Source organism: Ursus maritimus, unplaced genomic scaffold, assembly GCF_017311325.1.
Source record: "Ursus maritimus isolate PB19 unplaced genomic scaffold, ASM1731132v1 scaffold_6, whole genome shotgun sequence".
Lineage (NCBI taxonomy): Eukaryota > Metazoa > Chordata > Mammalia > Carnivora > Ursidae > Ursus > Ursus maritimus.
In genome coordinates this window covers 75,094,301-75,122,248 of record NW_024426774.1, presented here as the reverse complement: position 1 = coordinate 75,122,248, position 27,948 = coordinate 75,094,301, and the positions used below count along the sequence as shown (strand labels likewise).

The 27,948-nt window shown below is 49.7% G+C and overlaps 1 protein-coding gene across 2 annotated transcripts; it reads right to left on the bottom strand.

Moving 5' to 3' along the window:
* Positions 1–29: 29 nt before the first annotated feature.
* CNGA3 (cyclic nucleotide gated channel subunit alpha 3) lies at positions 30–27,948 on the bottom strand. Of its 2 annotated transcripts, XM_008699792.1 has the most exons (8): positions 27,863–27,948; positions 19,834–19,947; positions 17,452–17,631; positions 14,271–14,321; positions 7,986–8,054; positions 6,631–6,738; positions 4,353–4,459; positions 30–1,451 (listed from the first exon to the last, which is right to left on the bottom strand). In XM_008699792.1, the coding sequence occupies exons 1-8, from the start codon at positions 27,946–27,948 to the stop codon at positions 43–45; spliced, it is 2,124 nt and encodes a 707-aa protein (XP_008698014.1). In that variant the 3' UTR covers positions 30–42. The 2 variants fall into 2 exon arrangements, with proteins under 2 accessions (XP_008698014.1, XP_008698015.1); XM_008699793.1 differs by lacking the exons at positions 7,986–8,054; positions 14,271–14,321.

Here is a 27,948-nt window from a genome sequence, read left to right as displayed (position 1 = left end):
ACGGCTGACTCTGGGAAACAGGACACGGACCTCTGCCTTTCACTATTGTTTGGTCTCTGTTTTCTCAGCCTCCCCAGGAGCACACCCGTCAGACAGAGGGTGGCTCCCACAGATCTTCACCTGGTTTTCCAGGTGACTGAGACGCTGCTTCACCTTCATCTGGGTGGCGTTGTACTCGGCCAGGAGCCGAGCAAACCTGGTCTGCAGGGTGTCCAGGGAGGACTCCAGGTGCTCTACCTTCTCCTCGATATCCTTGGGGTCCGCCCCGGCCTTGGCCACGTCCTCGTCAATCAGGTTGTCCTTCATCAGGATCTGCCGTCCCTTCTCCTCCAGGGCCTTCTTAGCTTCCGGGTATTCGGTGAGAGCCTCCATCAGATCATCCTTGGAAAGGCAGAACAGGTCTGAGTAGCCGATGCTCCTGATGTTGGCTGTCCTGCGGTTCCCCGACTTGCTCCCCTTGATGTTTAAGATGCTGATCTCCCCAAAGTAACTCCCATCGCTGAGGACCACGAACTGGGTGATGCCGTCATCCGCCACCACAGCCAGCTTGCCCTCCTTGATGATGTACATCTCCCTCCCGATGTCCCCCTTCTTGCAGATGTAGTCCCCTGGGCTGAACACTGCGGGCCGCAGCTTGAGCACCAGCTCTACCAGCAGCCCTGCCTCGCAGTCTTGGAAGATGCGGACCTTCTTCAGAGTGTCCAGGTGCACGTTGATGGCGATCTCGGCCTTCAGTTTGTCTGGGAGACTCTTGAGCACCTCTTTCTCATCCACCGTCTTCTTGTTGGCCCATAGGTAGTCAAACCACCGGATCACCCGTGTCTCCAAGTCCTTGGTCACCTTGCGGAATTGCATGTACTGCTTGATAGAGTCAATCTTGGCCTGGAACTCGGCCCGTGAAGCATTCATGTTCGAGATCATGGAGCCCACGTTGCCAACAATGGTGGCAAAAATCAGGACGCCCACTAGGAAGTCTATGACCACAAACAGATACTCCTCGTCTTTCACAGGGGGTGGGGTCTCCCCGATGGTGGTCAGGGTCAAGGTGGACCAATAGAGACTATAAATGTACTTCCTGGAGAGGCGTCCATACTCTGGGTTTGAGATGTTTGGATAGACCCAGGAATCTGTCCCAAAACCAATGAACTTGGAAATGGCAAAGTAGATGCAGGCATTCCAGTGGATGATGATGAGGATATACAAGACCAGGTTCCCGATCCTGAACAAATTGGGGTAATTGGTCCTCGTCTCTGTGCGGTCGAAGAACTCAAAGAGCCGGGCAAACTTCAGCAGGCGATTGAACCTCAGTTCTGGGTAATTTATACCCAACTTAAAATAAGCCAGGTCTGTAGGGACCAGAGACAATATGTCCAGCTTGAAATGCACGGTCTTTGTGTAATGCTTCCACAGCCTCTGGGCATCCTTGACCATCAAGCCTTGCTCAAGGAAGCCTAAAGAAAAAGATGGAGGTCACTTGGGCATTAAAGAGGCTGTTTTTTTGTTTTTTGGGTTTTTTGTTTTTTGACCGTGGCCTACAGAAAAACATTTTACACCGTAACTAAGAAAGACGTGGTTATACATACGTGACAGAAACAATTTCAAAAAACCACATTTACCTATTACTACAAAAATGCACTCTGATATTTTCTCGTCTATAATGTTCTGACCTATTTTATTCAGTTAAAATGTAGAATAATTGGGTAAATTTGAGTGCAGACTGCTGTTAGATGATAGCAAGGAATGTTTATTAAATTTTAAAAGATAAATGGATGTGTTGTATATATACATTATTTAATATATATACTATATAATGAAATATATAAAGTTTATTTAAGTAAGCTCTACACCCAGTGCAGGGCTTGAACCCACCACCCAAAGATCAAGAGCCTTATACTCTTCTGACTGAGCCAGCCAGGAGTCCCTGGACATTACATTTTTAAAATGCATCCTTTAAAGTTAGAGATACATGTTAAAGCGGTTACTGTCTGAGACTGGCTTTAAAATACTCCAGCCAAGAAAAGGGTGTGGGGGGGGGGAGAGAAGAAACATTAGCCAAATGCTGGTAACTGCTGAAGCTGGGTGAAGGTACATGGGGGTTTATAATACTACTGTCTCTGATTTTGTGTTTGTTTGGAAATATTAATGATAACCATTGTAGAAGTGCCTGGCCTACCAAACGGATTTCACCAGCCACTAATAGGGCCTGCACGACCTGCCTTTTACAAACATTGCCTAGGGAAGCCGTAGTTCTCCTTCCTGGCTGCACATTTCTGTCATCCCAAGAGCTCTGAAAACATATGCAGCTGAGATCTGCCCCCGAAACGTGAGACTGGCCTGGAGCTGAGCTGGACATCAGAGAGTCGTGAGGCATTATTACTGGTAAAATCAGTCAAGTAGGCTGAGACTTGTATTCTTCTTCTTCTTTTTTTTTTTTTTAAACATTTTCAAACATGCACAAAAGTAGAGGGAATGATATGATGAATGTCTTTTAGATTTTGGTTAAGCATCAGACTCATACTGAGGGTTCTGTGAAACCCAGAGTCTGGGCCATGCCCACAGTTGGTTCCATAGGTCTGGGGTCTACGTCTAACGAGGTCTGGGTGATCCTGCTGCTGATCCAGGGCCACCGTTTGAGGGCTGGTGGAGGCGGGACTGCCCCCTTTGTGAAAAGCAAGCATCAAGTTTCTTGTCACATGGGAGGGACACCCCGCTTCCCAGGCCCCAATTCCCCATTTCATTTTTTGGTTAGCATTGTATTTGTTGAGTACCTAGCTCATTCCACAGCACTCCTAGCACCTCCGGGCTCCTCCCTACTTCCTTAATAATGTCCTCTCTTGATTCTGGAGATTTTTTCCCCTTTCGAGTATGATCCATGGCCGCTTGGTTTCTGTGCCTACCAGGCTTCCCCTCTAGGCTTCCTGCTGAATCTTAGATTGTCAGCGATAGTACCCAAGCGCAGAAACGGGTGAGATCCCTGTCTGAGCGGGGTAACTGGTCTCACTGAAGCTTTGTTGAAACAAGGATAGCTGGCTTGATGAGTCTGGCCACCCAGGGAGCTCTCATGTCTCAGTAGGCTTATGTGACCACGAAGTGGCAGACCACCAGGATTGACTAAGTTACTCCTGCAAGCCTCCAGCTGCATACTTGAGGTCGTCTTCTTCTTCTTCTTCTTCTTTTTCTTCTTCTTCTTCTTCTTCTTCTTCTTCTTCTTCTTCTTCTTCTTCTTCAAGATTTATTTATTTATTTAAGAGAGAGTGTGCACGAGCAGGGGGAGAGACAGAGGGAGAGGGAGACAAGCAGACTCCCTGCTGAGCTGGGAGCAAGGCAGAGCCCGATCCCAGGACCCTGAGATCATGACTTGAGCTGAAATCAAGAATCAGATGCTTAACAGACTGAGCCATCCAGGCTCCCCAGAGGTCTTCTAACTTATGATGCTGGGCACCGTGTAGAAGCAGGGGGCGCTGGTCTGGCCCTGCCGGGTAGTGACTGTGGACTTTGGGCCAGCATCTCTGGGCCTCAGTTTCTAAATCAGCAAGATGGAGATAGTCCTGCCTGCACTTCCTGACTCATGCAGCAGTTCTCATGAAAAACCAAGAGGTGCTTGAAATGCTTTGCATACCATGAAGCCACGTGAAGGCTTGCTGCTGCAATGTGGTGGTATTTATGATGACAACTATGGCCTGGTTTTTAGCTCAAAAATCTTGAAAGTGACAAGCCAGGCCCCTGCCAGCTAATGTGATGTCTTTGTGCAGATTAGAAAAAGGTGCCCCAAGGATACACAGTTTGGACCCTCAGACATGGGGGATTTTAGCAGTCACTCACAACCAGAGGCGATCTGAGGAAGTCATCATTCACCTGGGCCCTGTTTCTGATTTTATTCCTCCATCTAAAACCAGAGAGTAACAGGACCTGGATCCTCCAACTTTCTGGGGAAAGGAACTCCAAGATGGACGGAGCTCTCCCTCCTGTTTCTCGCCACATTGAACTGTCGCTGCTGGAGGGGTTCTTTGAGAGATGACAGTTTGGCCTTCTTATTTCACAGGTGATACAAATGAGGTCCAGAGAGACAACTCGACTTGCTCAAGGTCACACAGTTTGTTGGGACAGCAGAGACCAGAACCCAGGTATCCTGACTTCGGCTAAAGGGTCACCGCAGAAGGAGCTTACAGCAGTACGACACCCTCACTGTTGGGCCTTCCCCAGACCCGCCTGGGCTCTCGTGGTCAGAGGGAGGTAATGCCCACCATTCTGGATCTCAGAACCTGCCCTGTGGTCCCCGTGGTCCCCCTCCTGATGCATGAGGTGGGTCTGTGGCCTGGCGCAGAGAAGTCCCTGGGCCTGGACCCACTCACCTGTCCGGGCTCGCACCAGCACATCCAAGCCATAGAGGACATCTGCCGAGTAGTCCAGGACCAGCCACAGTATCACGTGTTCAGACTGCAGCTCATCGAAACAGGCCCTAAGCAAGCGAGGGAAGGAGTGCGCATGTCCGGGGCCTGGCTGGAAGCAGACGCCAGCTCTGGGCTGAACACTGCGGCCTTCGTCTTGGTCTCAGGCCGGCCTGCACGGTTTGTGCCCCAGCGATATCACCCCAGGCTCTGATGAGGAGACCCAGCTCTGGGAAGCTTTTCTGGCCCAAAGACAGAGCCCCAGGCCTCTCAACAGTGAGCTCTGGGATCCCGGGAGGGGCCGTTCTTCTAGGCCTCACGGGTGGAGTCATGTGCCGAAACGTGGCGCTTGCCCTTTCTGGGGTCAAATGCCAACAAAACTAGAGGAATTTCTCAGAAATTAACAACTAACAAGCCAGTAAATATTTTCTACTTTCTACATCCTTCTGCTCACTATCACTCATACAGACAGTACCTCTCAGATACCCCTCTTCACCTCAAAAGAGCAGCCCCTGGCTGTGTCCCCACCCTGCAGCTGGCTCAGCAACCTGAGCCCCCCGCTGCCTCCTCAGAATAGCAGGTTCCTGCAGCCCCAGCAACCCCCCCGCCACAGGAACAGCTTGCCCACATATCCCCATCCTGCAGGTGGGCTAGAGCAGCCCCAAGTTCTCCCCTTCTCACTCCCACACTTCTGCTCAGAAGAGCAGGAGATCCCCCCCCCCCGCCCTGCTCAGATAATCCCAAAAGCCCCCACTTCCACTCAGACAGTAGTATGTCTCCTCGCCATCCCCAAGAAGCAGCCACTGTCCGTCTTGCAGGCTTGCTCAGGATTGTCACAGTGTCCCCCTGCTCTCCCCGCACGCCCCCATCCATCTTCAGAAGAGCAGCAGCTCAGCCCGCATCCTTGTCCTGCAGGCCTGCTGGGAAGGGCCCTGAAGCCCCCACTTATTCTCAGAGAGTAGCAGCTCACCTCTCATCCTGCCCTGAAGCTTGCTTGGAAAAGCCCCAAAGCCTCCTGCCTGGGTCCAGAAGAGCAGCGGCTTGCCCCTCAGGCCTCCAACTCCTTGCTCAGGAACTTCCCCAAACCCTGCCCCCTCAGAAAAGCAGCCTCATCCTCCCCGTCCAGAGCGCCCAAAGCCTCACCTGCCACAGGAAGGGCAGCGGCTCACCCCCGCACACCTGCCTCGTGGGCTTGCACAGGAAGGCTCCAAAGTGCAGCATCAGGAAACACGACCTCTTGTCCCTGCATCCTTGGCCCGCACCTGACTCATACGCCACCCAGACTCCCAGCAACCCCATCAGAGGAGAGACAGGTATCCCTACATCTCTCTCCTACAGACTTTCTCAGAAATGCCCCAAAGCCCCTGAGACAGCAGCAGCCTGCCCTGCCTCTCTGTCCTGCGGCTGGCTCAGGGATGCTCAAAGGTCCTGTTTGCCCTCAGAAGAACAGAGCCCCACGGCACCCCCTCCCCCATTCTGTAGGCTTGCTCAGGGAAGCCCAGACCCCCAGCTTACCGTCAGAGAGCAGCATCCTGCCCCTGTATTCCCAAGCAGCAGATTTCCTAGGACACCCTAAACTCTCCCTCCCCCGATCCCTTATTAGAGGAGTTAGCTCACCCTGCACCTGCCTCCTACAGCTCGCTTAGGAAAGTTCCAGAGCCTCCAGCTCTCCCCCAAGAGCAACAGCTTGCTTTGCATCCCAGAAATACATTTGCAGGGAACTTCCCGAAGCCCACAGCTACCCTCGCCCTGCATCCCTGTCCTGCAGGCCTCCTGAGGAGCACCCCAAAGGCCCCAGGTGCCCTCACAAGAGCAGCAGCTTGCACCCCAGCATCGCAACACAGCTTACAATCAGAGAACTGTGCCCTGCCCCCGCATCCTTGTCTGGTCGGCTGCTCAGGAATGCCCAGTCCCCACCTGCTTCCCCTCAGAAGAGTAGCTACTCGCCCCTGCATCTTCCTCCTACAGCTGGATTAAGAATGTTCCGAGGTGACAGGACCCTTGCTGTCATAGCAAGCACAGGTTCCCGCCAGCGCTTCGGGGAACTCTGCTGCTCCTCTTTCATATCCTTCGTATTGATGGAGAAGTGGGGACACTCAATTGATTGGTGGCCGCATAGGGCCCAGAAATCCAGCCCCCTGAGTGGGACCCAGAGCTCTGTCTTGAGGCTGGACTGCCCTCACCCTTCCCGGCCCCTCCACCCTCACCCCCTCCTTGTGTGGAGACCCTGCCCCGCCCCTACCTGCACACCAGCAGACACCAGTTATAGAAGACAGGCAGGGCAATGACAGTCAGCCAGCGGTAGTACATGTTGCTGGACGGATCCACCACCACGCTGTCCTTCTTGTTTCTGGAAACACCGACACACAAACAATGCAGTGTGTTGAAAGGTCACAGCATTGGACAGTCTTCGAGATCTGGTTTAGCTTAGAGACCCAAGGGCAACTGCAGGCTAAACTCGAGGGACACGTCCTGTCAGTCTCAGGGGGTCACATCGGGTGTCCCTGCCTGGGGGGGACAGGCTGGGAGAGGGCAGACTGCGGAGGTCCTTCCCTCCTAGGTCAGCTCCCCAGGAAGCCACAGTTGACGATAAGATCATGGTGGGGACATTCCCATGTGCCCATGGTATCACCCACGTCCTTCAGCATGTTGGGAAAAAATGCAGCGTGGTAATGTTGGAACCATCTGGGGGAGCTCTGTGAAAACGCTGATTTCCAGGGCCCACCCAGACCCCGTCCAGGGCTGGGGCTGGAGATGTGCACTTCAGTGGTTCTGAAGCAGTGCATTTGGGAGCTAACTGCATTTGTGCAGATGATCGGAAGACTCGCGTCCAACCGCTTGGATCCTGCCTCTCCGTCAAAAACCAACTAGGCTAGGAATCATCTAGGTTGTGTGGGCCAAAACCGAAGGAAGCAATACCTTAGGGTGCTTTCTGTGTTCATTTTCAGGACTTCCTGAGGATTAGAGTTTAGAAGTGGTGCTGGAGATTCTTCTTTTTTGGGGGTCCATGTGTCTTCTCCCCCACCCTGTATGCCCCACAAGCTAGCCCAGGCCTGCAGAGCTGCTCCCATGCCCCAGAGGAGACCCCCGGATGCCTTTCACCTTTGCCTTGACTCAGCAGGTGCAAATCAACAGCTCACTGACAGGGCTTTGGAATGTTCTCAACGCACATCACCACTGGGTTTGGAGTGAAGTTTGAGAATAGTATCTCCTAGTGCCCAGGAGTAGGCCTCAGCTTACCCCGACTGTACAGACAGGCAAAGGGAACGTGGGGTGGGGGTGCACAGGAGCAGGCTCGCAGGGACAGCCCCTAATCGCTCACCCAAGGCTGCAGACAGCCCTCTCTAGCTGTAAGCCCCCTCTGGGTGCTCAGGGCTGGGGCAGGACTCTCCCTGCAGTGTGGGCCCCACACACCATCCCAGGAAGCCTGATCCCCACCTGGGGCCAACTGCTCTCCCACAGCGCTAGGCAGCCCCTCTCCAGGGCCGATGCCAAGGTCTGACAACACAGTTCCTAGACTCCCAGGACCAGGGGAGGGGCCAGGCCTGATGTGACCTCTGCACCCCCTTGTTGGAGGCAGCTCTCCTCAGTACTTACTCCTCTTGTTTTGTGCAGTTTTTCTCTTTCTCTTCCTTTTTCTCCTTCTCCTCCTTTTTCGCCTTGTCACTGGATGATACAGGGGGACATTTAACAATTTTCATAGGCCAAGGACACTACCACAGTGGAGAGGGTGGGTAACGGTCACCAGGAGAGCGCACGGTGTAGGAAACGGATATTTCTAGCACACGGGGATGAAACGAGGTTACTGATTTTATTGCTATTACTCTTCCTGAGGTTTGAGGTAAACCACCCCATTAAAGCAAACACTGTATTCATTCAAGTATACGTAGTGGTCCCGTCTAACGTTCTACAATTTCTGGCCAACTTTCATGAGCCCCTAGGAAGTCACAAAGAGCTTGAGACCAGAGCCATTTTGAGGTAATGGGAAGTGAACCCACATCCACACACAGAAGGCGGAAAAGTCACTCGGGGTTTCGGAAGTCACATGTAGCTCTTTGTTCTGGAGGGAAGGGTATGGCTTGCTGGCTGTTCTCAAAACCCACCTGTGTATCAGGTGAAAGCCTGGCCCTCGATGAGGAAGCCGGGAGGCGAAGGGAAGCATTATACACACAGGCAGGAACAGGTTTGCCATTGAACAGCAGAGCTTAGAGTCGTCTGAGGCAAACGCAGCCATGTTCAGACACTTATCCGGACGTTGCTGGACTGTGAGGCTGGGGGCTAGGTAGCCCCCTTCCATCCACATCTGCAGGGAGGTCCTGTGGGTGCAGCTGTCTCCTCAATACATGGCTTTACTCTGCTTCCTCTTCTTTATGGCATATCTTTATGGGTTAGCACTGATATGTGTATATACATATATTGTCAGTTAATAGTTATACTAGTTCTGCAAGGCAGGCATTATTGCCCATGGAATGGTTGAGGAAACCAAGCGGAAAGGTAAACAACCCTGGGAACCCTCCAGGGAACCCTCCAGAATCATCCACATATCTCTCTGATCCCCCTAGTCCTCAACCTGGAAGGAAGCCCGGGTTGAGAAATAAGCACCCGTCCATTAAACGCTCACTGAAGAGGACCATTATACTTTACACAGCACTTGCTAAGGAAATAATCAAAGATGGGTGCAAACGTGTGTATGGAAAAATAACCACTACCATGACTTCTAACCGTCAAAAGCATAAGCAGTCCAATCCTGCAGCAGGAGGAGATTCGTCAACAATGGAATTCTATGAGGCCCCCCGAAAGGACGCTGTGAGAGAGTATTTGGTGACACAGGAAAACGTTTCTAATATTTTGCCAAATTAAAAGCAGCCTGCAAAAAATGCTCAGAATAATAGCTGTGTGAGTTTTCAAATCGGCACCAATGTAGTGGCTTAAAACAACCCAAACGGCAGGTCTATAGGTCAGAAGTCTGGCATGGGTCTCCCCGTGCTGCAGTTGAGGCGTCGGCAGCACTGTGATCCTTTCTGAGGATTCCAGGAGAGAATCTGTTTCCTGCTCACTTGCATCGTTGGTGGAATTTCAGCAGAGGGCCAACATCCTCATTCTCTTGCTGGCTGTAAGCCGAGGGCATTCCCAGCTTTTAGCGGCGATTGCAACCTTAGTTCATGGTGTGCTTCTTCTATGGTCAAAGCCAGCAACAGCAGGTGAGTCCTTCTAGAGATGCCATCTCTCCGGTTCTCTGTAGCTGGAAAGCTTCTCCACTTTCAAGGATGCATGTGATTAGACCAGGCCCACCTTGATAATCCAGGTTAATCTCCCCATCTCAGGGTCCTGAAATTTAATCACATCTGCAAAGTCCCTTTTGTTGTGTGAGGTAATGTAGTCACAGGAGGTGAGGATTAAGGCATGGACATTTGGGGGAGCCACTGTGCCACCTACCATAGTTTGTCCCTCGGCCTTCAAAGACTTATGTCCATCCCATGGGCTAAATGCATTCACCCTCATTCTAAGATCCCCCAAAGTTTCATCCCATTATAGCATCAACTCAGAGTCCAAAAGTATCATGGAAGTCTCATCAGCTCAAAAGTCCCAAGTCTTATCATCTGAACCAGGTATGGGTGAGACTGTGGGTGTGAGTAGCTCTACTTGTAAACCTGTGCAACTGAAACAAATCATCTGCTCCAAAGATACCAGGGGAGGGCAGGTATAGGATATCAGTTATAGGTATTCCAGTCAAAATGGGAGAAGACCCAAGGACAAGAGAGTGACTGGTCCCAAGCGATTTTGAAACCTAGTGGGGCAACAGCCATTCTGTCTCAATGCCTGAGAGTAAATCCTCTGTGGTTTTCACGCCTCTGCCCTCTGGGCTCAAGGATCTGCCCTCGGAGCCATCCTTTCTTCCTCCTTAAAGGGAGCACCTGTCTGTTTGTAGCTGAATATTCTAATCAACCTGTTTCCTGCATCGAAAATTTAGGGGTCCCACAGTCTCCCTCCACTTCATGCTGTTTCTGCCCCTTCAGGTCCAAGCTGGCAGTGTTTCTGCTGGTAGAAAATCTTCCAGAACATTTCGGGTCATGAACATCAGAGGGATTCACTGTGCTAGACAAGTGGCTCATCCACAGATCTGTCTGAGAAATCCCTGCTCTATTTTTGCCTTCTGCTGGGATGACAGAGGGGAGCTATGAGTCACACCCTTAATCTCTTCAGGGAGTCTTCTGTTGAATACTCAGAACTTTTGATCTTTCTGAGGTATTAGCAAAAGGTTGTTCAACCACACCCTGGACGTTTTCTCAAAGCACGCTTTCCTGACAGTTAAAAATTTAGTTATCTTTTCCATTTGAGTAGGCTGAGAATTTCCAAAATCGCAAAGTCCTGTTTCCTTTTTGCTTACAATTCTTCCCTCAATGTATCTCTCTCCTCTTGGGTTTTACCGTCAGCAGCAAGACGACAGCAGGCTGGACCTCGACACCTTTGGTTGGAAATACCCTCAGCTAAGTACTCAAGCTCATGGCCTACTGGTTCTGCTTTCGCCCAGCCTGCGGGATGCAACTGCACTGCTTTCTGCCACCGTAAAGCAAGAGTCCCCTTGCTCCCTTTCTCTAGTTCCCAACAGGCTGCTCCTTTTTTTTTTTTTTTTGCGAGTCCTCACCACAGCATCCTTAAAGACCCGGGTCCCTACTACTAGTCTGTTGATAACCATTCAAGCAACAAGGTGCTTGGGCAATTTAGGTTTTCTCTATAATGCTCCTCATTTCCTTCTGAGCACTCACTGGCAGAGTCTTTAATATCCATATTTCTACTACCAACCTATTCAAAGCAATCTAGGTTTTTTGGTTTGTTTTTTATTTTTGTTTTTTTTTAAGAATGCTCTGCAGAATTCTTCTGGAGTCGGCTCCGAAGCCACTCCCACATCGTTTGGTATTTATTTCAGCAGTAGCCCCCTCCTGGCGTCCAAACCTGCGTTGCTACTTTTCTGTCACTGCCATGACAAATTACCGTGGACGTAGAGGCTTAAAACAACCCAACTGTGCTATCTCATAGTTCTGTAGATCACAAGTCTGGTGTCAGTCAGACTGGACAAAAATCAAGGTGCGTGCAAGCTGCGTTTCTTTCCAGAGGCCGGGGGGGAGAATCCGTTTCCTGCTCACTGGGGTTGTTGGCAGTGTTCTGCTCCTTGAAGCTGTAGGACCAAAGTCCCTGCGTTCTTGCTGCTGAAAATGGGCGGCTATTCCCACCTTGGAGAGGCTGCTGTATTCCTTGCCTGGTGTCCCCCTTTCTCCTTCTTCAAAGCCAGCAATTACTGGTTGGGTCCTTCTCACATTGAAAATCCCTCTTCCTCCTCCTTCCTTCCATCTCATCTCACAGACCCTCTCTTCTTTCCCCCTTTCTGCTTTTAAGGACTCATGTGATCACACTGGGCCCACTTGATAATCCAGGATAATCTCCAAGGTCTTCAAATTTAATCACACTTGCAAAGTCCCCTTTGCTATCTAAGGTAATCTCTCCACAGGTTCCAGAGATTAGGATGTAGCCATCCTTAGAGAGGTGGAGGTGAGACTGTACTGCTTACCTCACTAGTCAGTATTTATTGGGCACTTACTATGTACCAGGCACCGTTCTGAGCCCTGTACATGTATTCACATATTTAGTGTTCACACAACCCTGCAAGTAAGACATTAATACAAACCCTATTTTACAAGTCAGGAAACTGATGCACAGAGAGGTCAGGTAACGTGCCCAAGGTCACAAAGCTCTTTGTGGCTGAATTGGGATACAAATGCACTTAACCAGCATATGTATATATTGGTAATATATATAGAGAGAAACGATATATATTGATCGCCATATATATATATATATATATATGTGTGTGTGTGTGTAGTTGTAATAATAAAAATAATAGTTATTATATACAATATATAATAATTATAGTATATACCAGTATATACATTATATATTTATATGTAGTATATTCTTTCTATCTATCTATTCAGTATATATAGAAAAACTTGGAGGGATATTTCCCAACACGTTAAGAGGGGTTATCTCTGATAATGGGATTCTACTACTAAAACGAAATATATTTTTTGAGGGTATATGCTCATGGGTGCTTTTCTATGTTTTCCAAGCTTTGACAGTGAGTACATGAATATATTGAATACAAATTTAAAAATATTAAACTTGTTAAATGAGAAGAGCAAGGACAGTCATCTGTCCTCTTGAATCTACCATGAAGTGTCCCTTGAAGGGTTTTCTGCCACTGAAGTCTTAATGTCAAGGCACCAGCAGAGGGCGCTGCCCACAAACTTATCAGGCATGCTTGGACCCACCGGGAGTTTAATCACACCAGGCCAGAATGTGTGGCTGGGGGTTACAGGCCTTGGGCTTTCCCCTTTATCAACCTGCTATGGGCCTATGAAAGCACCAGCGCCATCCAACTGCATCCCTGAATCCACCCAGCACTGCCCTGAAAGACCTATACAGAACCGCAAAACGCCAGTTTGGGCTGGGAACAGTTTGCTCCGGGAGAGTGAAATGATTCAGGACCAATGAGACTAAGTGAAAATGCTGGAAACATGGTGGAGGAATGGGGAAGGACGTCCATAAGAATGATTTCTGTAACTCTCTGCCCAGATTGTCACATTTTGGGACAGTCCCCAATTTTGTCCCTCTGTCCTTGGCCTGCAGTGTGGATCCAGGATTTGAACCCATCTGAAAAGATTTGTAAGAGCCTGATGCAGCCAACACCCCTCCCCCCTCATCCTCGCCTATAACCCAGCCCCAGAACAGAGAAGGCTAGAGACCCCCAGGACCTCTGTCCATGGTTTCCAGGGCCCTGAGCCCTTCTCTGACTGTGGGACTCAACACTGGGGTTTCAAGGGTGTTTAATATCAAGTTTGGCTTTAGATCAAGCACATATCACAATAGCTGCTATTTTGCAGATTAAATAACTTCATTTATCTTGACTGCTGGCGTTTGCATCTCTGGATTTGATATCCACATTTATGCAAACAAAATGCAACTAAGTTTCATCAAAGGAAATGAGAAAAACTTCTACCCAAGGAAAAAAGGGAAATAGGAAAAAGCTTTCACACTTCTCTTTCAAATGGAAGTCAGGAAATTCAGATTTCTTGCTGATATTGATGTTTTTTTCCCCTAAGCTCCAACTAAGAGTTCTGTGCCCACGCCCATGGTACTCCATAAAGAAGGCTGGAGAATGGTATACACACGTGCTAACACACGTGTATGATCACACATGCACACGTCCTCCCTGGGCTCTTGAGGGGCACTTGCCAGAATCACACCTCAAACACACCTGCCAGCTCAGCATCTGGTGATAAAAAGTAATTACAGCAGGTCACCATTTCAAGAGGCTATTCTCTGGAAATATTTAAATTTCCTCTTCCCACTGTCCTGATCACACACTCCAAACTGGCCCGGATCAGCCTGAGGACAAGGGCATTTCCCTGGGGCACCCTGGAGCTTGAGGTCGTAGGATGGAAAATGCATTCTCATCATGAAGGAGAATATCCACAGCTCTGTAAAGGAGCTCCCAGTTTGCACCCTCAGATGCATAATGATAGAGGATGTCAAAGCTTAAGACATTTATGGAGTTCAACCCTTGGCATTATAGATGAGAAACGTGAGGGAAAAGAGAGAACATGACTTGCTCCAGGAAGTCATACAGACCAGGTTCCTTCCCCATTTGTCCACAGGGATGGAATTTGGATGAAAGGAACAGGATTCTAGTCTAGCTGTGTTCCGGGACGGTGGGAAGCAGCCGCGTTTAAGCAGGAAGGAGGAGCTGGGGCATCTATGGGGAAGAAGGTGGCCAGTGGGACGAGGGGAGACGAGGGGGCTCTGCTGGGGAGCAGAGGTACTCACTCCTCTGAGTTGTTGCAGGTGTTGGTGTTGTTTCTGGCCAGCGGCCAGCCACTGCAGGAAAGTAAAGAGAATGCAGCATGGGAATTTGAGCTCAGTTCCAACTGCTGGGGACCATTCCCCCCAAGTGATTATTCCGGTACCCCCCTCCCCTGTCCCCTGGGCCTTTCCACACAGCTCGAAGCATCCGGAACAAACATTTTCTTGTGACTGGTTAGCTCTAGTAGCTCTAGTAAAGCCTTGTTTGAAGAGAGGAAGAAGATATGGCTAAACTGAGTCTTCTGAGTAAACGAGAGTTGCTATGTGAATGCCACCCAATCCTGGCCTCACGTTCCACTCAATTTCATTCCGTTTAACCATGTGCCCAGCAGTGTGCCGGGAGCTACCAGGGGCACAGACAGGAAGCCGAGGTGCACCTGCCCTCCGGGTGCACGCGGGTGAAGCGCGCTGAGCGCCTTCCGAACGCACATGCGCAGCAGCCGCAGCAACTCCCCTCCTCTGCGCGGGGGCCCGGCTCTCAGAAGGCGCCCTCCCCCCACCTTGAAAATGCAATCGCAGCAGCTGCTTCCGACTTGCGGGCAAAAAATAGACCGTGGGCAGAACTGTCCCAGTTTTGAGTCTATCCTGCCTTGGGCCCCTGTCCCCACATTAATCTTAACACTTCCGGGCCTGCCATCCCTGGTCTATGTGAGAATTGGGTAGAGCGTGGAGGCTGGTTTTGCACCCAACTGCACGTTTATTTAAAGCCGAATCGCACAGTCCTTCTTGGTGTGAAAGGCATTATCTCCTAGTGCTCAATTGCTATTACGCGCGTTATTTTGACACAGCTAGTTTAAGAACGCCGGCGTGGCCTCACAGCTGCCTGTCATCACCATAGACCATTCCAGAAGATGGTCAGGACCAAAGCCAGTGGCCAGTGATACTCCTGCCTGGCTCTCAGGGCGCCTCTTCTCTTCTATGATGCTGAACATCGAGCCGAATGTCATTCTGGTACTTCTGTTCACCCCTGATCAAGTCTCCCTCTCACCATACAGGATGTGGCTCTAACTGCTTGTTTGGGGGAGAGGTTCTGATCATCAGAAAGTCCCCCAAGGAATTTCCCAACCCCTGTGAAATTGGGAAAGAAAGTGTAGCTCCCTGCGATGCAGTGGCCTGTATTTACATCTCTTTGTCTGGGGTCTCTTATAAGAGGCCAAGCCAACAGAATAACCAAGACCTGTCTTTGCATACATTCTGCTTTGCCAATGAGATTCGCCTGGAAAATCCACAGTCTTCCTCCCCCAGGAAGCCTCCCTGATTGATCAGCCACCATCCTGAACCATCGCATGCACCTACCCACTCTGAACCTTGGTGAGTGACCAGGCATCCGAGGTACAGTCGGGACCTGGCCCTGATGGGGTCCTAGCTCAACCCACTGCTCATCTGGTCACATTGGGAAGTGGACAAGGAGGCCAGTGTTCATCTTCATTAGGCTAAGGTTGTAGAGAAGATAACTTCATCGTGTTAGCAAAGGAAGTCTCTGCATGCCCACCAGGAACTGAACCAGTCTGGCTGGCTTGGTAGCAAACCTCTCTCCCCTCCTCCTCCTCTATGTTCTCTTCTTCCTTATCTGCCATCCCTCCTTTCTTTCTGGCTCAGTAGCCAACAACACGCAGGCCTCACAGTCACGGAGCTCCCTCTCTGTCTAGGATGCCTGGTCCTGGGACTTTGGGATGGCCCTGCACACGTCCCCACCAGCACCCAGGCCCATTGCAGTCCCTTCCCAAGCCCTGGTGAAAAAGTGAGCCCGAGAATGCCAGGACTTTGCATCTCAGCAAGCAATTCTCATGCCTTTCCCAGCAGGCAGACTAAATGTGGCTCTCCTAGAGTGGTTGCTAGCAAGAAATTTCCTTGAACTCTCATATTTTATCTTAAATATGCTTGTACAGCTTGCAATCTACTGCAGAATCTATAATAACCTCTAACACGAACATACACACAGGGCGGCAAAGCGGAAGCACCAGGAAGATCCGTCCTGCTTCCTCTGAGGCTGCATGACCTTCCCTCCCCAGGGGCCCTTGGATGCCTGTTTGAGCCCCTCGCACCTGAGCCCTTCTTCTGCTCATTTGACAGAAAAACTCAAAGGACTTTCTCTAGCAATTATATAGGGACCATCTGTTCTGCAACAACAGTGCTTGTGTTCACCTTTACAGCTTATAAATCTTGGCATTACCTAGAGAATTCAGCCAAAAGGTCTAAGCCCCCTTCTTCAGAATGCAGATTCTGAGCAAGACGCCTCCTGTTTGAGAGGCTTAGAGGCGACCAGCCTCCCCCTCCGTATCTCACCTCTCCTCCTCTCCAACTCCTCAGAGTGTCCTAAAGAGACCTGCTGCTGCTCCGTGTCACTGGATCCAATCTGTGGTGGCCCAGTGGTCTCCCTGCTGAGCACAGGCTGAGGAGACTTCCCAAGAACAAGAGAGGAGGGGAGGCAGCAGCTCTGTGTGTGGGGTGTGAGGGTGGGGGGTGTAAGTCAGCACCTGCAGATTTCTCTCAAATGTCTGCACCAGCCACGGCCCCCAGTCAGGTGGTGGGCCATGCATGAAGATGCTCGGGGCCTTTATTCTGCCGACCCTTCTCCTACCAAAAAGCAAACACTCTCCCCATGCCCGACTCTACCCCCACCTACGCTCCCCACCCCCCATGGTTCTTATCCTGATCTGGGATATGGATGGCTCCTCTCGAACATTCTGACCAACCTTCAGACTTTATTGTATGTAAACCTATGCATAAAATTGTGGGTACCATTTAGGTACTCCCAAGGCTTATGGAATAAAGCCCCTGGTTTTTAGTAAGGTGGGTCACGGTGCAATTTAGGATGAGGGTCCTTTGATGGAGACAGATGGATGAGGCCAGCATCCCCAGATGCATCTGAGAGCACCAATTCCAGGGGGCACTGGTGGGAACTCTGTGCATGGTCAAAGGAGGCTGGGGACTCTGGTTGAGGGTTCACTCCTCAGTCCTTCTTGGACTCGGGGGTGGTGACTGTTGGAGCATGCAGTACTTCCCCACCCCAGACACCTCCTTCAAGGTCCAGGTCGCAAGGCTGGTGCTCCAGGCCACCCACACAGGGGATCTAAGCCGCAGGCACAAAGCAGTGTGTCCTGCTCCACTCCCGCCTGGTGCGGGCGGCTCATCCCTTCCTTACCTTCTGCCTCCATCTGGTGGCTCCTGGCTGCCCGCATTTGGTTGGGCATTGCTTTCTCGGCTGCACACCTCCTTGAGCTCACCTCCGCGGAAACGCTCCAGGAAGGAGTCTGTTCTCTGGGCCTCATGGTGTAAGTGCCTGGTGGCCCATGCTCGCAGTGAGATGAACAGGCGAGACATCCTAGAAGGACATGGACAGGGAGCCAGTGCAGAGACGAAGGAGATGGAAAGCCCTCTTTCCCAGGGCTGCGGCGGAAGCAGAGATGAGTGGCAGGACATGGGTCCCGGGGATCCTGGGTTCAGGTGTGCTTCTCCACTCTGCCGGGGCCTTACTCCCTTCTCCTCCATCACCTGCAGTCTGGGGCAGAGCTTTCTAGATAAGGGACATTGTTTTCATTCTAACTTTGTCCTTTTAATACTTGGACTCTGCCAAAGGCATGATCGTTCAAATGGGGGCATTAGCAGCTTTTCTGCCTATTATTCCTTTTGTAGGGCTCTTTGTTATGACCGGTAAGCATAGGAATAGGAAAAAAGTCCAATTTGAAAATGGTGATAAAATTTAGAACAAGGTTTAAAGGAGCAAATACTCAGATACAACTTAGATTTTTTTCCCTAATCCTTGTCTTATTGTTTGTTATGCAAACTCTTGTTTCTTCCCCAGGCTGGTGCGTAAGTTCCCTTGCAAGTTGCTCTGGCCCGTCTCCTGGAGCCAGGGCCGCGAGCACCTGAGACCAGTCATACCACATCCTCAGAGCCTGCCTCAGCTCCAGCTTTCCGTGAGAAGCCTTCCCCATCTCTTCCAGAGGGGAATGAGAAGAGAGCCTGACCTCTGGGTGTCCTGACTTGGCACCTACAGCGCATGCCACTGTTCTCGATCAAAAAAATTCTGAGCAACCTAGAACAAGGTCCTGAGCTGTCACCTGCCTTGACCCTAATCACACACTTGGGAACTTTGCCTCAGAGAATAAGTTAAAGCAAGAAGACATTCCACGCACAGGGATGTTGACAGCCACTGCGGCAGACAGACGTGGAGGTGCCCACCCAGCCCAGCCTCTCTGCTCTGGACATTCCTCCCGCCCCCATCCTCCCGCTGTGGAGGGGCTGGAACCCAGGTCACGCTCCCCACTCCAGCTTCAGCCGACAGGCCCGGGAATGGACAAGACACCCACAGAGTCACTCGAGCCTCTGAACTAAAAACCACTCCAAGATGGGGTTGGGTGTTTCAACTCAAGATTATATAACAAAGGCCATTTTCAGCTGTGCCTGCCGATGTGTGAACAGAGAAAGCCAGAAACAGAGGAGACATGCAGAAAAAAACAAAAATCAGAAAGATCATGACACTCCAGGAGAAAAAGAGAGGAAGAAGGCAGGTGCCTCCCCTACTTCCCTCTCATGAGCCCCATTGGCTCCCTTCCCATGAGGTGGTCTGTCTGAGCTTGTGCCGGCCTCCTGCCTCAGCCCTCCCCCAGGCCTTTCAATATGAGCTGGTGTGACGGTGTCCTCTGCCTTGCAATCATTGAGCCTCAAGACAGCATTTTATAAGCAAGACAAAAACACTGGAAATCATGGAAATGCCCAGCTACGAGGGGCTAATGAAAGAAATATTCCTCCACAATGAGAAATACGAAGAATAACTAGAGGAATTAATTTTTGCAATGATCTTAAGCAAAAACTGTAGAACACGTGACTATAAAACTACAGCATTGGTAAAAGAAAAAAAAATTGGTGGAAGGAAATAACAAGCCCCACGTTTGCTGAGCACCTGTCGTGAGTCAGCACTTGGTTCTGATGCCGGCCTCACGTTGTTCCACGCGTCTCCAGATGAGATCTGGAAAGGTAAGATGACTTCTTCAAGGTGGCACAGCTCTCGGAGCCCGAGTGCAGATACCGGCTCAGAGCCTGGATAATCTTGCAAATCCTTTTGCAAGGACGGGAGCTATGAAGTCTAGACATGCACCCAAGAGGACCTGCCAGAGGCTGTCGCCGACACTGCCCCTAGGGCCATCTGAGTGCCACCGAGGTCCAAGAGTGCTCTCCTGAGGCTGGCTGGTCTTGTTTCTCAATTCTTTTGGGAACCCTTCCTGGTTGGCTTTTTCCTAAATTCTTCCAGACTCGGGCAAGTACTTCAATATCATTTTCTATGAAAGCAATTTCAGATAACAGCAGTTTGTCTTAGGTTTTTCTCGGCTTGGAACGCTTGACCTGAGACAGTATTACTCAGGGATAGATTTCTGACTGCTCTTCTCCTGCCCCTTTTCTTCTCCAAATCTTCAACTCCACCTCCACCACCGCCCCCTGCCCCCATCTCTTCCTGAGACTCATCTACCTTCCTCCTGCCTCGGTCTCCCTCTTCCCAAGGTGAGCACTGAGCCTGGTCGGTTACCTGGCGGGCCCCTGGCTGGTGTAGGAGCTTTGCCTGGACTCCGCCAGTCCTCTGGTCTCCATGGCGATCTCCTGCTGCAGTTCTGACGACGTCTCCTCGCTCGGCGAGTGGACCCTAGGAAATCAAATATGCAGCAGGCTAAATTGATTTCAAGCTCATCCCCTCCTGGACACACTCAGGGATGAGCTGGCCAGATGTCCTGCTTAATGAAGAAAGCCGCCGGCCCCGGTCTTCACTCTGTCAGTCCGTGCTCCAGCAGGATCCAGCAGATCCCAGCTTTTAGGCTCGACGTGGCCTTTCCTTTACAGCAAGCCTGACCCCGGAAGGTAGCCTGTCCAGCCACTGCCCATGGAGTTAAGGGGGGCAGGCCCACAGCACACGGTCCTCATCTGAGCTCCTGGCGGGGGTGTCCCAGGACCTGCCATCAGGAGCCGCCGCAGCTGCTTCTATGCAGTGATTCCAGAACAAGAATTTTGGTTCAAACACATCTCTGTATACTGAAATCCTATCTGCTAAGGCCAGACGTGTGTACGCCACAGTCACACTATCTGGGCAGGTATTTTGTGCTCGGCCAGCAGCCTTCCCAGGAGCCCATTCGGTATTTGATTAAGAGGGGTGTCCTAGAATATCGGAGGGAGTTGGCCTAGCCCTCCACGTGCTTTTGTACAGTGCTTTCGCATGACAATTCATTTCTCCTGGGCCCTTTTGTCAAACCCTAACCTCTGTCCCCTGCAGTGGGAGACTGGGCAAGTGACCTCACCCGTCTAGTTCACGGTGAAAAGCAGGGGCACACATAGGACAGGGGCCCACAGCTCAATGCGAGCACCAGTCACATCAGCAGAGCCTTGGTGTTTGTGGAACTGCCCGGAATCAGACCAATGTGTTCGGGCATATTTTGCTTTCGTTCCCTGTCTTTTAAAATCTCCTAGGGCTGAAAATTTGATCAGCTTGATTAAAAGCCATCCAGGCATTGGCCTCTAGGGATTTGCACTTCATTCTATGAGTCTTGAAGAGCCCAGGCAGGACAAATTAATTCCATCACGTGACCTATTCCAACCTAATCAGCCTTCTTAACAAGGTGGCAACACAGTTGAGGAAGTAAGCAATAATTAATGTCAGGAGAAGGCTCTCTCTCTCCTTGGTGAGGGATTAGAAGGCAGAGTCCTGAATCCCAGCCGCAGATCTGCTGACTCCTCTTTCCACAACCTCCTTGCCATCTCCAGCCGCAGGGCGCTCACGACCGTCCCATGGCCCGGCCGGGCCATCTCTGTAGTGGGTTCTTCCCTCCCTCAGTTTCCTCAGGCCAAGGCTCCGTTTTGTGCTGGAACTACACAGAGGCGGGCCACTTCATCTTCTCTTCATGTAGATGGGACACAAAGGGACAGCTCTCACACCTGCGCCACATCTGTTTCTGCAGGCTGGAAGCCCCCAGCTCACCCAGCCACGCCTGACCAGGTTCAAGGCTCTTCCCCGTCACATTCCTGCCTGGCTGGGCAAGGAGACTGAGACCACTCTTCTGTGACTGGACCCCAAGCCAGAGGTCACTGTAGGTTTGTGACCTTGTGTGCGTTTGGTGTTACCATCACCAACTACCATCAGCTCAACCCAAAGTCCTGTAACACAGGCTGCTGCTAAGCCAGAAGGTCCTATCTTGTGCATGTACAATTGATTTGTTGGAAGTAAGTTCTGGACCTTTCCATTTATCTGAGCCACTTGATGTTTTGGGACCCTTGGTATGCAGTGGTGCCATGCTAACCTTTCCTCCCAACTCCATCTTGTTCACATGCAATACACAAACCACAGGCCATTTACCGAGAGTTTACTATATGCCAGGCACATAGATCTTATCATTTAATCCACAAAACCATCCAATAAGAGAGAAAACTGAGGTTCAGAGACGTTGAATAACTTCCCCAAGATCATCCGGCCGAGTGGCAAAGCTGAGGTTTGAACGTCATTCCATCCCACGTCAAAGTCTACTCTCATCATCCACTCTGTCTGCTCTCTGTATTTTCATATATGGCACTGATTAAAGCAAAAGTTTACTAGGACATGGCTGAGGACTGAGCCCTGTGGCATGCCACTAGAGACACGGCTCTGGTCCACCTGGCTATACTGTGTGGGCATGGTTCTTTATTTTCAAACCATCTACTTGAATTCTCCCTCTCTACCCCTAAAAGACCACTGATGTTTCATCCTGCGACACATGAAAAACCCTGACAGAAGTCTCCCTGCAGTTAGGAAGCTCTGATCCCCTTGCCTTTCTAATAATCAGCATACTAAGAATGTGGAATGCACATTCCAAGGCCCCCGGGGCAGTTCCCAGAGGAGGGAGAGTGGGGCAAGTGAGTGAGTCCACATCTCTAGTCCCTGGATCCTAGCAGCTGGCATGTGGTGGGGTGAGGGGAGCAGCAACCAACAGCTGGGCTGCAGCTCCGTCACGGCATGTGTGCCCGGAAGATCCGGAGGCAATCCCAAGGGTGAAGGTGTTCTGTCCCCACCAGCACTTCCTTAGGGAGATCTGGGCACCAAGAAGTCGGCCCAGCATTTCTGCCCAGTCTGCTTTCTGTTAATTACGTGAGGGCACATCCTGAGAACAGATTTATCTGCATTAGTAGCAAAGGAATCAATGACATCAGAGCTGATGAGGATGTGAGGACAAAATGCCCCCCAGATTCCAAAGCAGGCCTGCTCCTGGCAGCGGTGAGGGCTCCCATGTGGGGGCTGGACCTAGGACACTTGCTTGAAGGGTAGGCGGCAGAGTGGGGAGCCAGGAGGCATGGGTTTGAATCCCTAACCCTAACATCTATTAGCTAGGTACGTGACCCGAAGTTTCGTAGTCTTCAAAAAGGAAGTAAAGGAAAAGCTGGTGATTTTATACCAACTTAAGTATTGTTCAAACAGCCAAGTCCAGAAAATGCACATTTCACTATGAAGAATAGGGAAAGTCTTCTAGGAAGTAAGTTCAAGGGACCCAAGGGGGCCTATTCTTTTTGACCCATCTCCCCACTTGTTTTTTTTTTTTGATGCTTGAAATTCTCTGATGTCTTCTAGCTCCCGAGTCTTGTTCAACATGTGGGGGTATTTAAATAGTCAACCCAGTTAGTTATTCCTCAGAGAAACTGATTTTACCAAGCAGATGGAAGAGGAGATGGGAAGAGAGAAGAGCCAGATGCCTGAGGTAACACTTTGAGTCCCCAAGGACCCACAGGTACTGAGAAAAGGGGAGCCACTCTGGCAACCAGTGGAAGAATGGGGATCCAGAACCTCCCAGAGAAATATAGAGGCAAGAGAGACCGGGGGCCAGGCCTCGTCCTGCCAGGAGCTGGCAGAGGGGTCTAGGACCAGGACTTGAGGGGCCTAGTCTGTAAAACAAAGGAGCCGATCAGGCCAGGACAACCCGGAAGCTGCCCCCCGCTTGCCAGCTCCGACTGTAGGTGGCAGGACAGTGATGACGCCTTTGCAGGAAGGAGCTCTGTGAAGTTGGCAATTAGCAAGAACAAGGGCAGCCATCACAACCCAACGATGTGACTGTTTTCGAAAGAGAAGGTAATTTTCAACTTGCGATGCACATCTTCTAAGTTTTCTTATAAAGAGGAAGTTTGTGTCTGTGAGGTGAAGGTTTCCCCTCCCACTGGGAGAAGACAGGGGTGCTCATCAGAACTGCAACTTGTCGTCAGCTTTGCACTTTGCAGAGCACCTGGTGTCTTCCTCTGGTGACTTTGGAGATTAAAGAGTAAACAAACCTTTGAGAGCAAGGGTGGCGAAGATGATACCTTGTTTTTCTTTTCCTCCTCTCCAGCTCTGAGGAACTTGAATGACCCACCCGCACTGTCTTTGGCCACAGGTGACCAGGGAACTTGTCTTCAGTCTGGGGAAGCAGGCTGAAAATGGTGTTCTTTGGTGATAATTGCTTTGGGCTCTGCTCGGAGAGCAGCACAAAGAAGGCTTCTCTTTGGTAGGACACAAACCCCTATGCCCCAAAGCTCGCCCAAAATAGCTACACCAGGAGATTGATCTGAGATTTGAGGTGCACTCAGTCCTCATGGTAATTCTCTGTCGCAGATTCTGAAGTCTTTCCCTACTGCATTATCTTTTCAAATATGCCAGACCGCTCTTAAATAATCAAGTCAACTAAACAGATCTAAATAGCCAAGAAAAATTCAAGACATTTTTATTTCTGGTATTTCCAGCATTTTGACTTTTTTGTGCAAATGAAATCTTTTCATCCATCCTTATGGTTTGTCACTAGGAAAGTGATCCCAATAATTTAAAAAAGGAGAAACAGAGGGGCATGTGGGTGGCACAGCGGTTAAGCGCCTGCCTTTGGCTCAGGGCATGATCCCGGCGTTATGGGATCAAGCCCCACATCAGGCTCCTCCGCTATGAGCCTGCTTCTTCCTCTCCCACTCCCCCTGCTTGTGTTCCCTCTCTCACTAGCTGTCTCTATCTCTGTTGAATAAATAAATAAAATCTTAAAAAAAAAAAAAGGAGAAACAGAAACCTGCCTCTCCAATTTGGTGAAAGATTTGGAGACAGGGATGTCTCAGGGGATGGGGACATGATAGCTCCTCCCTCCTAGCGGCATTCAGCAAAGGGTCACAGTGACACACAGGTTTCCAGCACAGTTTCTTGATATCATTGAGGACAAAGAATGATTAATATTTAAGGACAAACACAACTATTTCTCACACATGCTTTCTAAAAAAATTTGAATTTTGTTTTTTATTATTTTTTAAAAGTTTATTTAAGTAATCTCTATACCCAACATGGGGCTTGAACTCATGACCCTGAGATCAAGAGTCGCATGCTCTACCAAGTGAACTTCCAAGTGCCCCCCAAAGAATTTGTTTTATTATTATTTTTATTATTATTATTATTTTATAATAATCTTTTACTATGTTACGTTAGTCACCATACAGTATATCCTTAGTTTTTGATGCAATGTTCCATGATTCATTAGTTGTGTATAACACCCAGTGCACCATGCAATACGTGCCCTCCTTAATACCCATCACTGGCCTATCTCAGTCTCCCACCCCCCTGGATTTGAGTTTTAAAGCAAGGATCTATGATTTGTTCAAACACTGTTTCCTCCCCTAAAATAGTGATTTGAAACTTTAAAATTTTTATGTGTACGTGCCAAAGTCCCTGTTCAAATAAATTTCTAGGGAAAACTAGTTTATATTTAGACAGATGTTAGGCTGTGCTGGGAAGCAGAGGAAGGGCCTGGACCTGGCCTCTGGCCCAAGGCTCTTCCATCCCCCAGCCTGAACACACATGCTCAATCCTTGGTATCACGAAGGAACCCATTCTAGAAACTTCCATCTGTTAACTCAGTCCTGCCTCCATAAGATAAAGCAAACATCTGTCTCATGAAGGAAGCATTCTTTTTCTCTCTCCTTTTAAAACCTCCATAGTGTCTCCATGGGATTTTGTATTAATCTGTCAACAAGCTTTTACCACGGGAGTGGTTGGGCAACACCCCAAGTGAGACTCAGTGAGACCAGACTAGTGGTCAGGCTGAGAAAGCATGACTTGGTCACAGGCAGGAAATGGCCAAATCCAGATGTCAGGACAGCTGGAGCTGAGTTCAGAGGAGGAGAAGGCTTCCAGCCTGGAACACGAGGGAAGGCCCACAGGAGGGGGACTCATTTCCAAGACTGACAGTGAGCACTGACTGAACACTTTCTACACAGCTGGGACTGTGCTGAGAGCTTTCACCTGTTTTAACCTCACTACAGCCCTCTGAGGTCAGTACTAGTCCACTATGCAGATGAGGAAGGAGCAGCCTGGAGAAGTTGCACAACTTTTCAGAGCTGGTCAGTTGCAGAGCCAATGCTCAAATTCAGCCAGCCTGACCCTGAGCCTGTTTGTTATCACGCTGCTCCGGGGATGGGGGATAGGAGGGAGAGTGAAGGGCTTTTTCCTATCCATGAAGATGGTAAATAGCATTGTTGAAGGGCATCAATTCAGAGCCTCTATGTGGCTGTCCAACGCTCCTAGTGTGCATAAACCCAGTGTGAGCCCACAGAGAGTCTCTTGGGAGCCAGAGGCCCATCGCTGGGGTCCATGTGGCTTAAATTGAGCTAGCAACTTAAATAAATTGAGCTAGCAATTTATTTCACAAAGGGTCATCTTCCAGGAGACCCTGTGAGCTCTCTTGAATAGCCCACACCTCAGGCTGGGCTTGTAGGCCACTGGCTGAGGCAGAGCCAGGACAAATCAGGCAGAGCTGGACCATGGTGGTGTCTGGTCAAGCAGGCATTCTGGGCAGGAGCCCCAGCCCATCAATGGGGCCTGCCTTTTCTCGAGTATCTAACCATAAAGAGACAGACTAAGTCCCTGTTGTTCTCAGCCCCAGGGAGTCTGGAAGTTCTATGAGATGCTCTGATGCTGTCCCACTCAAGACAAAAGCAAGCAATGGGGGAAAGTTCCATTTTGCTTCAAATTCTTCTTGATCCTAACAGCTTCTGTCCTTCTCCCATTGGGCCCAAGGTCTCAGGAGCCCAGTGCTGCCCAGGGAGCTTCATTTTACTGCTGTGCCCCATGTGTGGACCTTTTCTCCCCTCCACCCCCATCTTCTTTGAACACCCTGCCCCAAGAGGTTTATTAGCACAGATGTGAAAAAGAAGCTATTCGTGCATACCAAAGTCTTAATAGCAGATTTCTGTCCTAAGATTGTTCTTTTTTTTTTCTTTTAAATTAGGGGCAATGACTTAACTTAAAGGAATAAGTCCCCAGTGGTGGGACACAGGTATCGACAGTAGGCCAGTTAGGAGGGAGAAATTTGAGTAGAATGAGAATTTCTGATGGCCCTGAGTCATATGAAAAATTCCTGGGGCTCTAGCACCATGTTAAAATGATTGGAGGCAATAAATATCTGTTGGGATGCTTTGAGATATTCCTCCCCTTGCCTGAATCCCCAAAGGTGGGGTCCTAGGACTACATAAATTTGTCGTGACAGAGACACAGTCTCTTTGGAAATTGTTGTCCATCACTCATGAGCAGGGTTAGCTAAGGAGTGGGACCAAGAATCTAGACAGAAAAAACAAACAGACAAATGTGCATCTGAAAGAAGAGGTGATATACATTAGTAACTGAGGAGAAATGGTGGATGAGGGCCCAGTACCAGGGATGTGAGCACTGAGGGACTATCATTGCACTTAATGATCATTGGATAATATGCAGTTACCATGGGAGTGAGAAGTTTTCATGGGAGGGGGAAGTTTTCAGTGTTATATATATGGGACAACAATAACATAAATACAGGAAATAAAGTTTCTCATGGTTCAACTCAATCAACTGTTTGAGAATATAAGAAACATGAAAACGTAAGTCCATTTGCACCAAACAGGTACACTCCCGCTTCCTCACCATTGTGCCAGGAGTTTGGAAAAGAAGCTGCTCCATTTTGCAGTTGAAGAAACTGAGGCATGGAGAAATTAAGTGGGTTTTCCCCAGTCTACTAGTAAACTACGAACAGGGCTAGAAGTAGGACTCAAGGCCCAGATTTCCTTATGGCTGCCTGTGCGGGGATGTCATTGATGGGGCACTGGCAAGGCACAGCCCACTCCCTGCAGACCATGAGCACAGCATGAATCCTGACCTTGCACTGGAAGCGAGAGACAGGGTATCTGATTTGTACTACATTCCTAGCGCCCAGGACAATGGCTGATGCACAGAGTCCAATAAATGTCTGAGGTGTACATGGGAAAGTAAGGAAGTTTGGAGAAGTTTTTACTGTAAAATTTAATTTGCTGCATTTGAATCTTCATTTTGTTACCTTTTAGGAGTTACATAACATTTTGAGCCTCCTTTTCCACCTCTCTAAAATGAGAATAAAAACTACTTCAGTGGGTTGTGAAGCTTAAGTGAGATGAAATAAGTGAAGTCAGAAGGAGCACTGTGAAGAGCCAGCACCCTCCAACCTGTGGTTGGCCACAGGCTAAGGCACTGTTTACCCCACAGCCTAGATAGCTATGGAAGCAACTCATTTTATGGGCATAAAATGGAAAGTCCATCTTACCTGCTGAGGCCATTTTCAACGTGGTCTAGATCTCTGTCCGTGGTCCTTACCGCAGGGTGGGAGAATTGCGTGTTAATCTTGGCCAT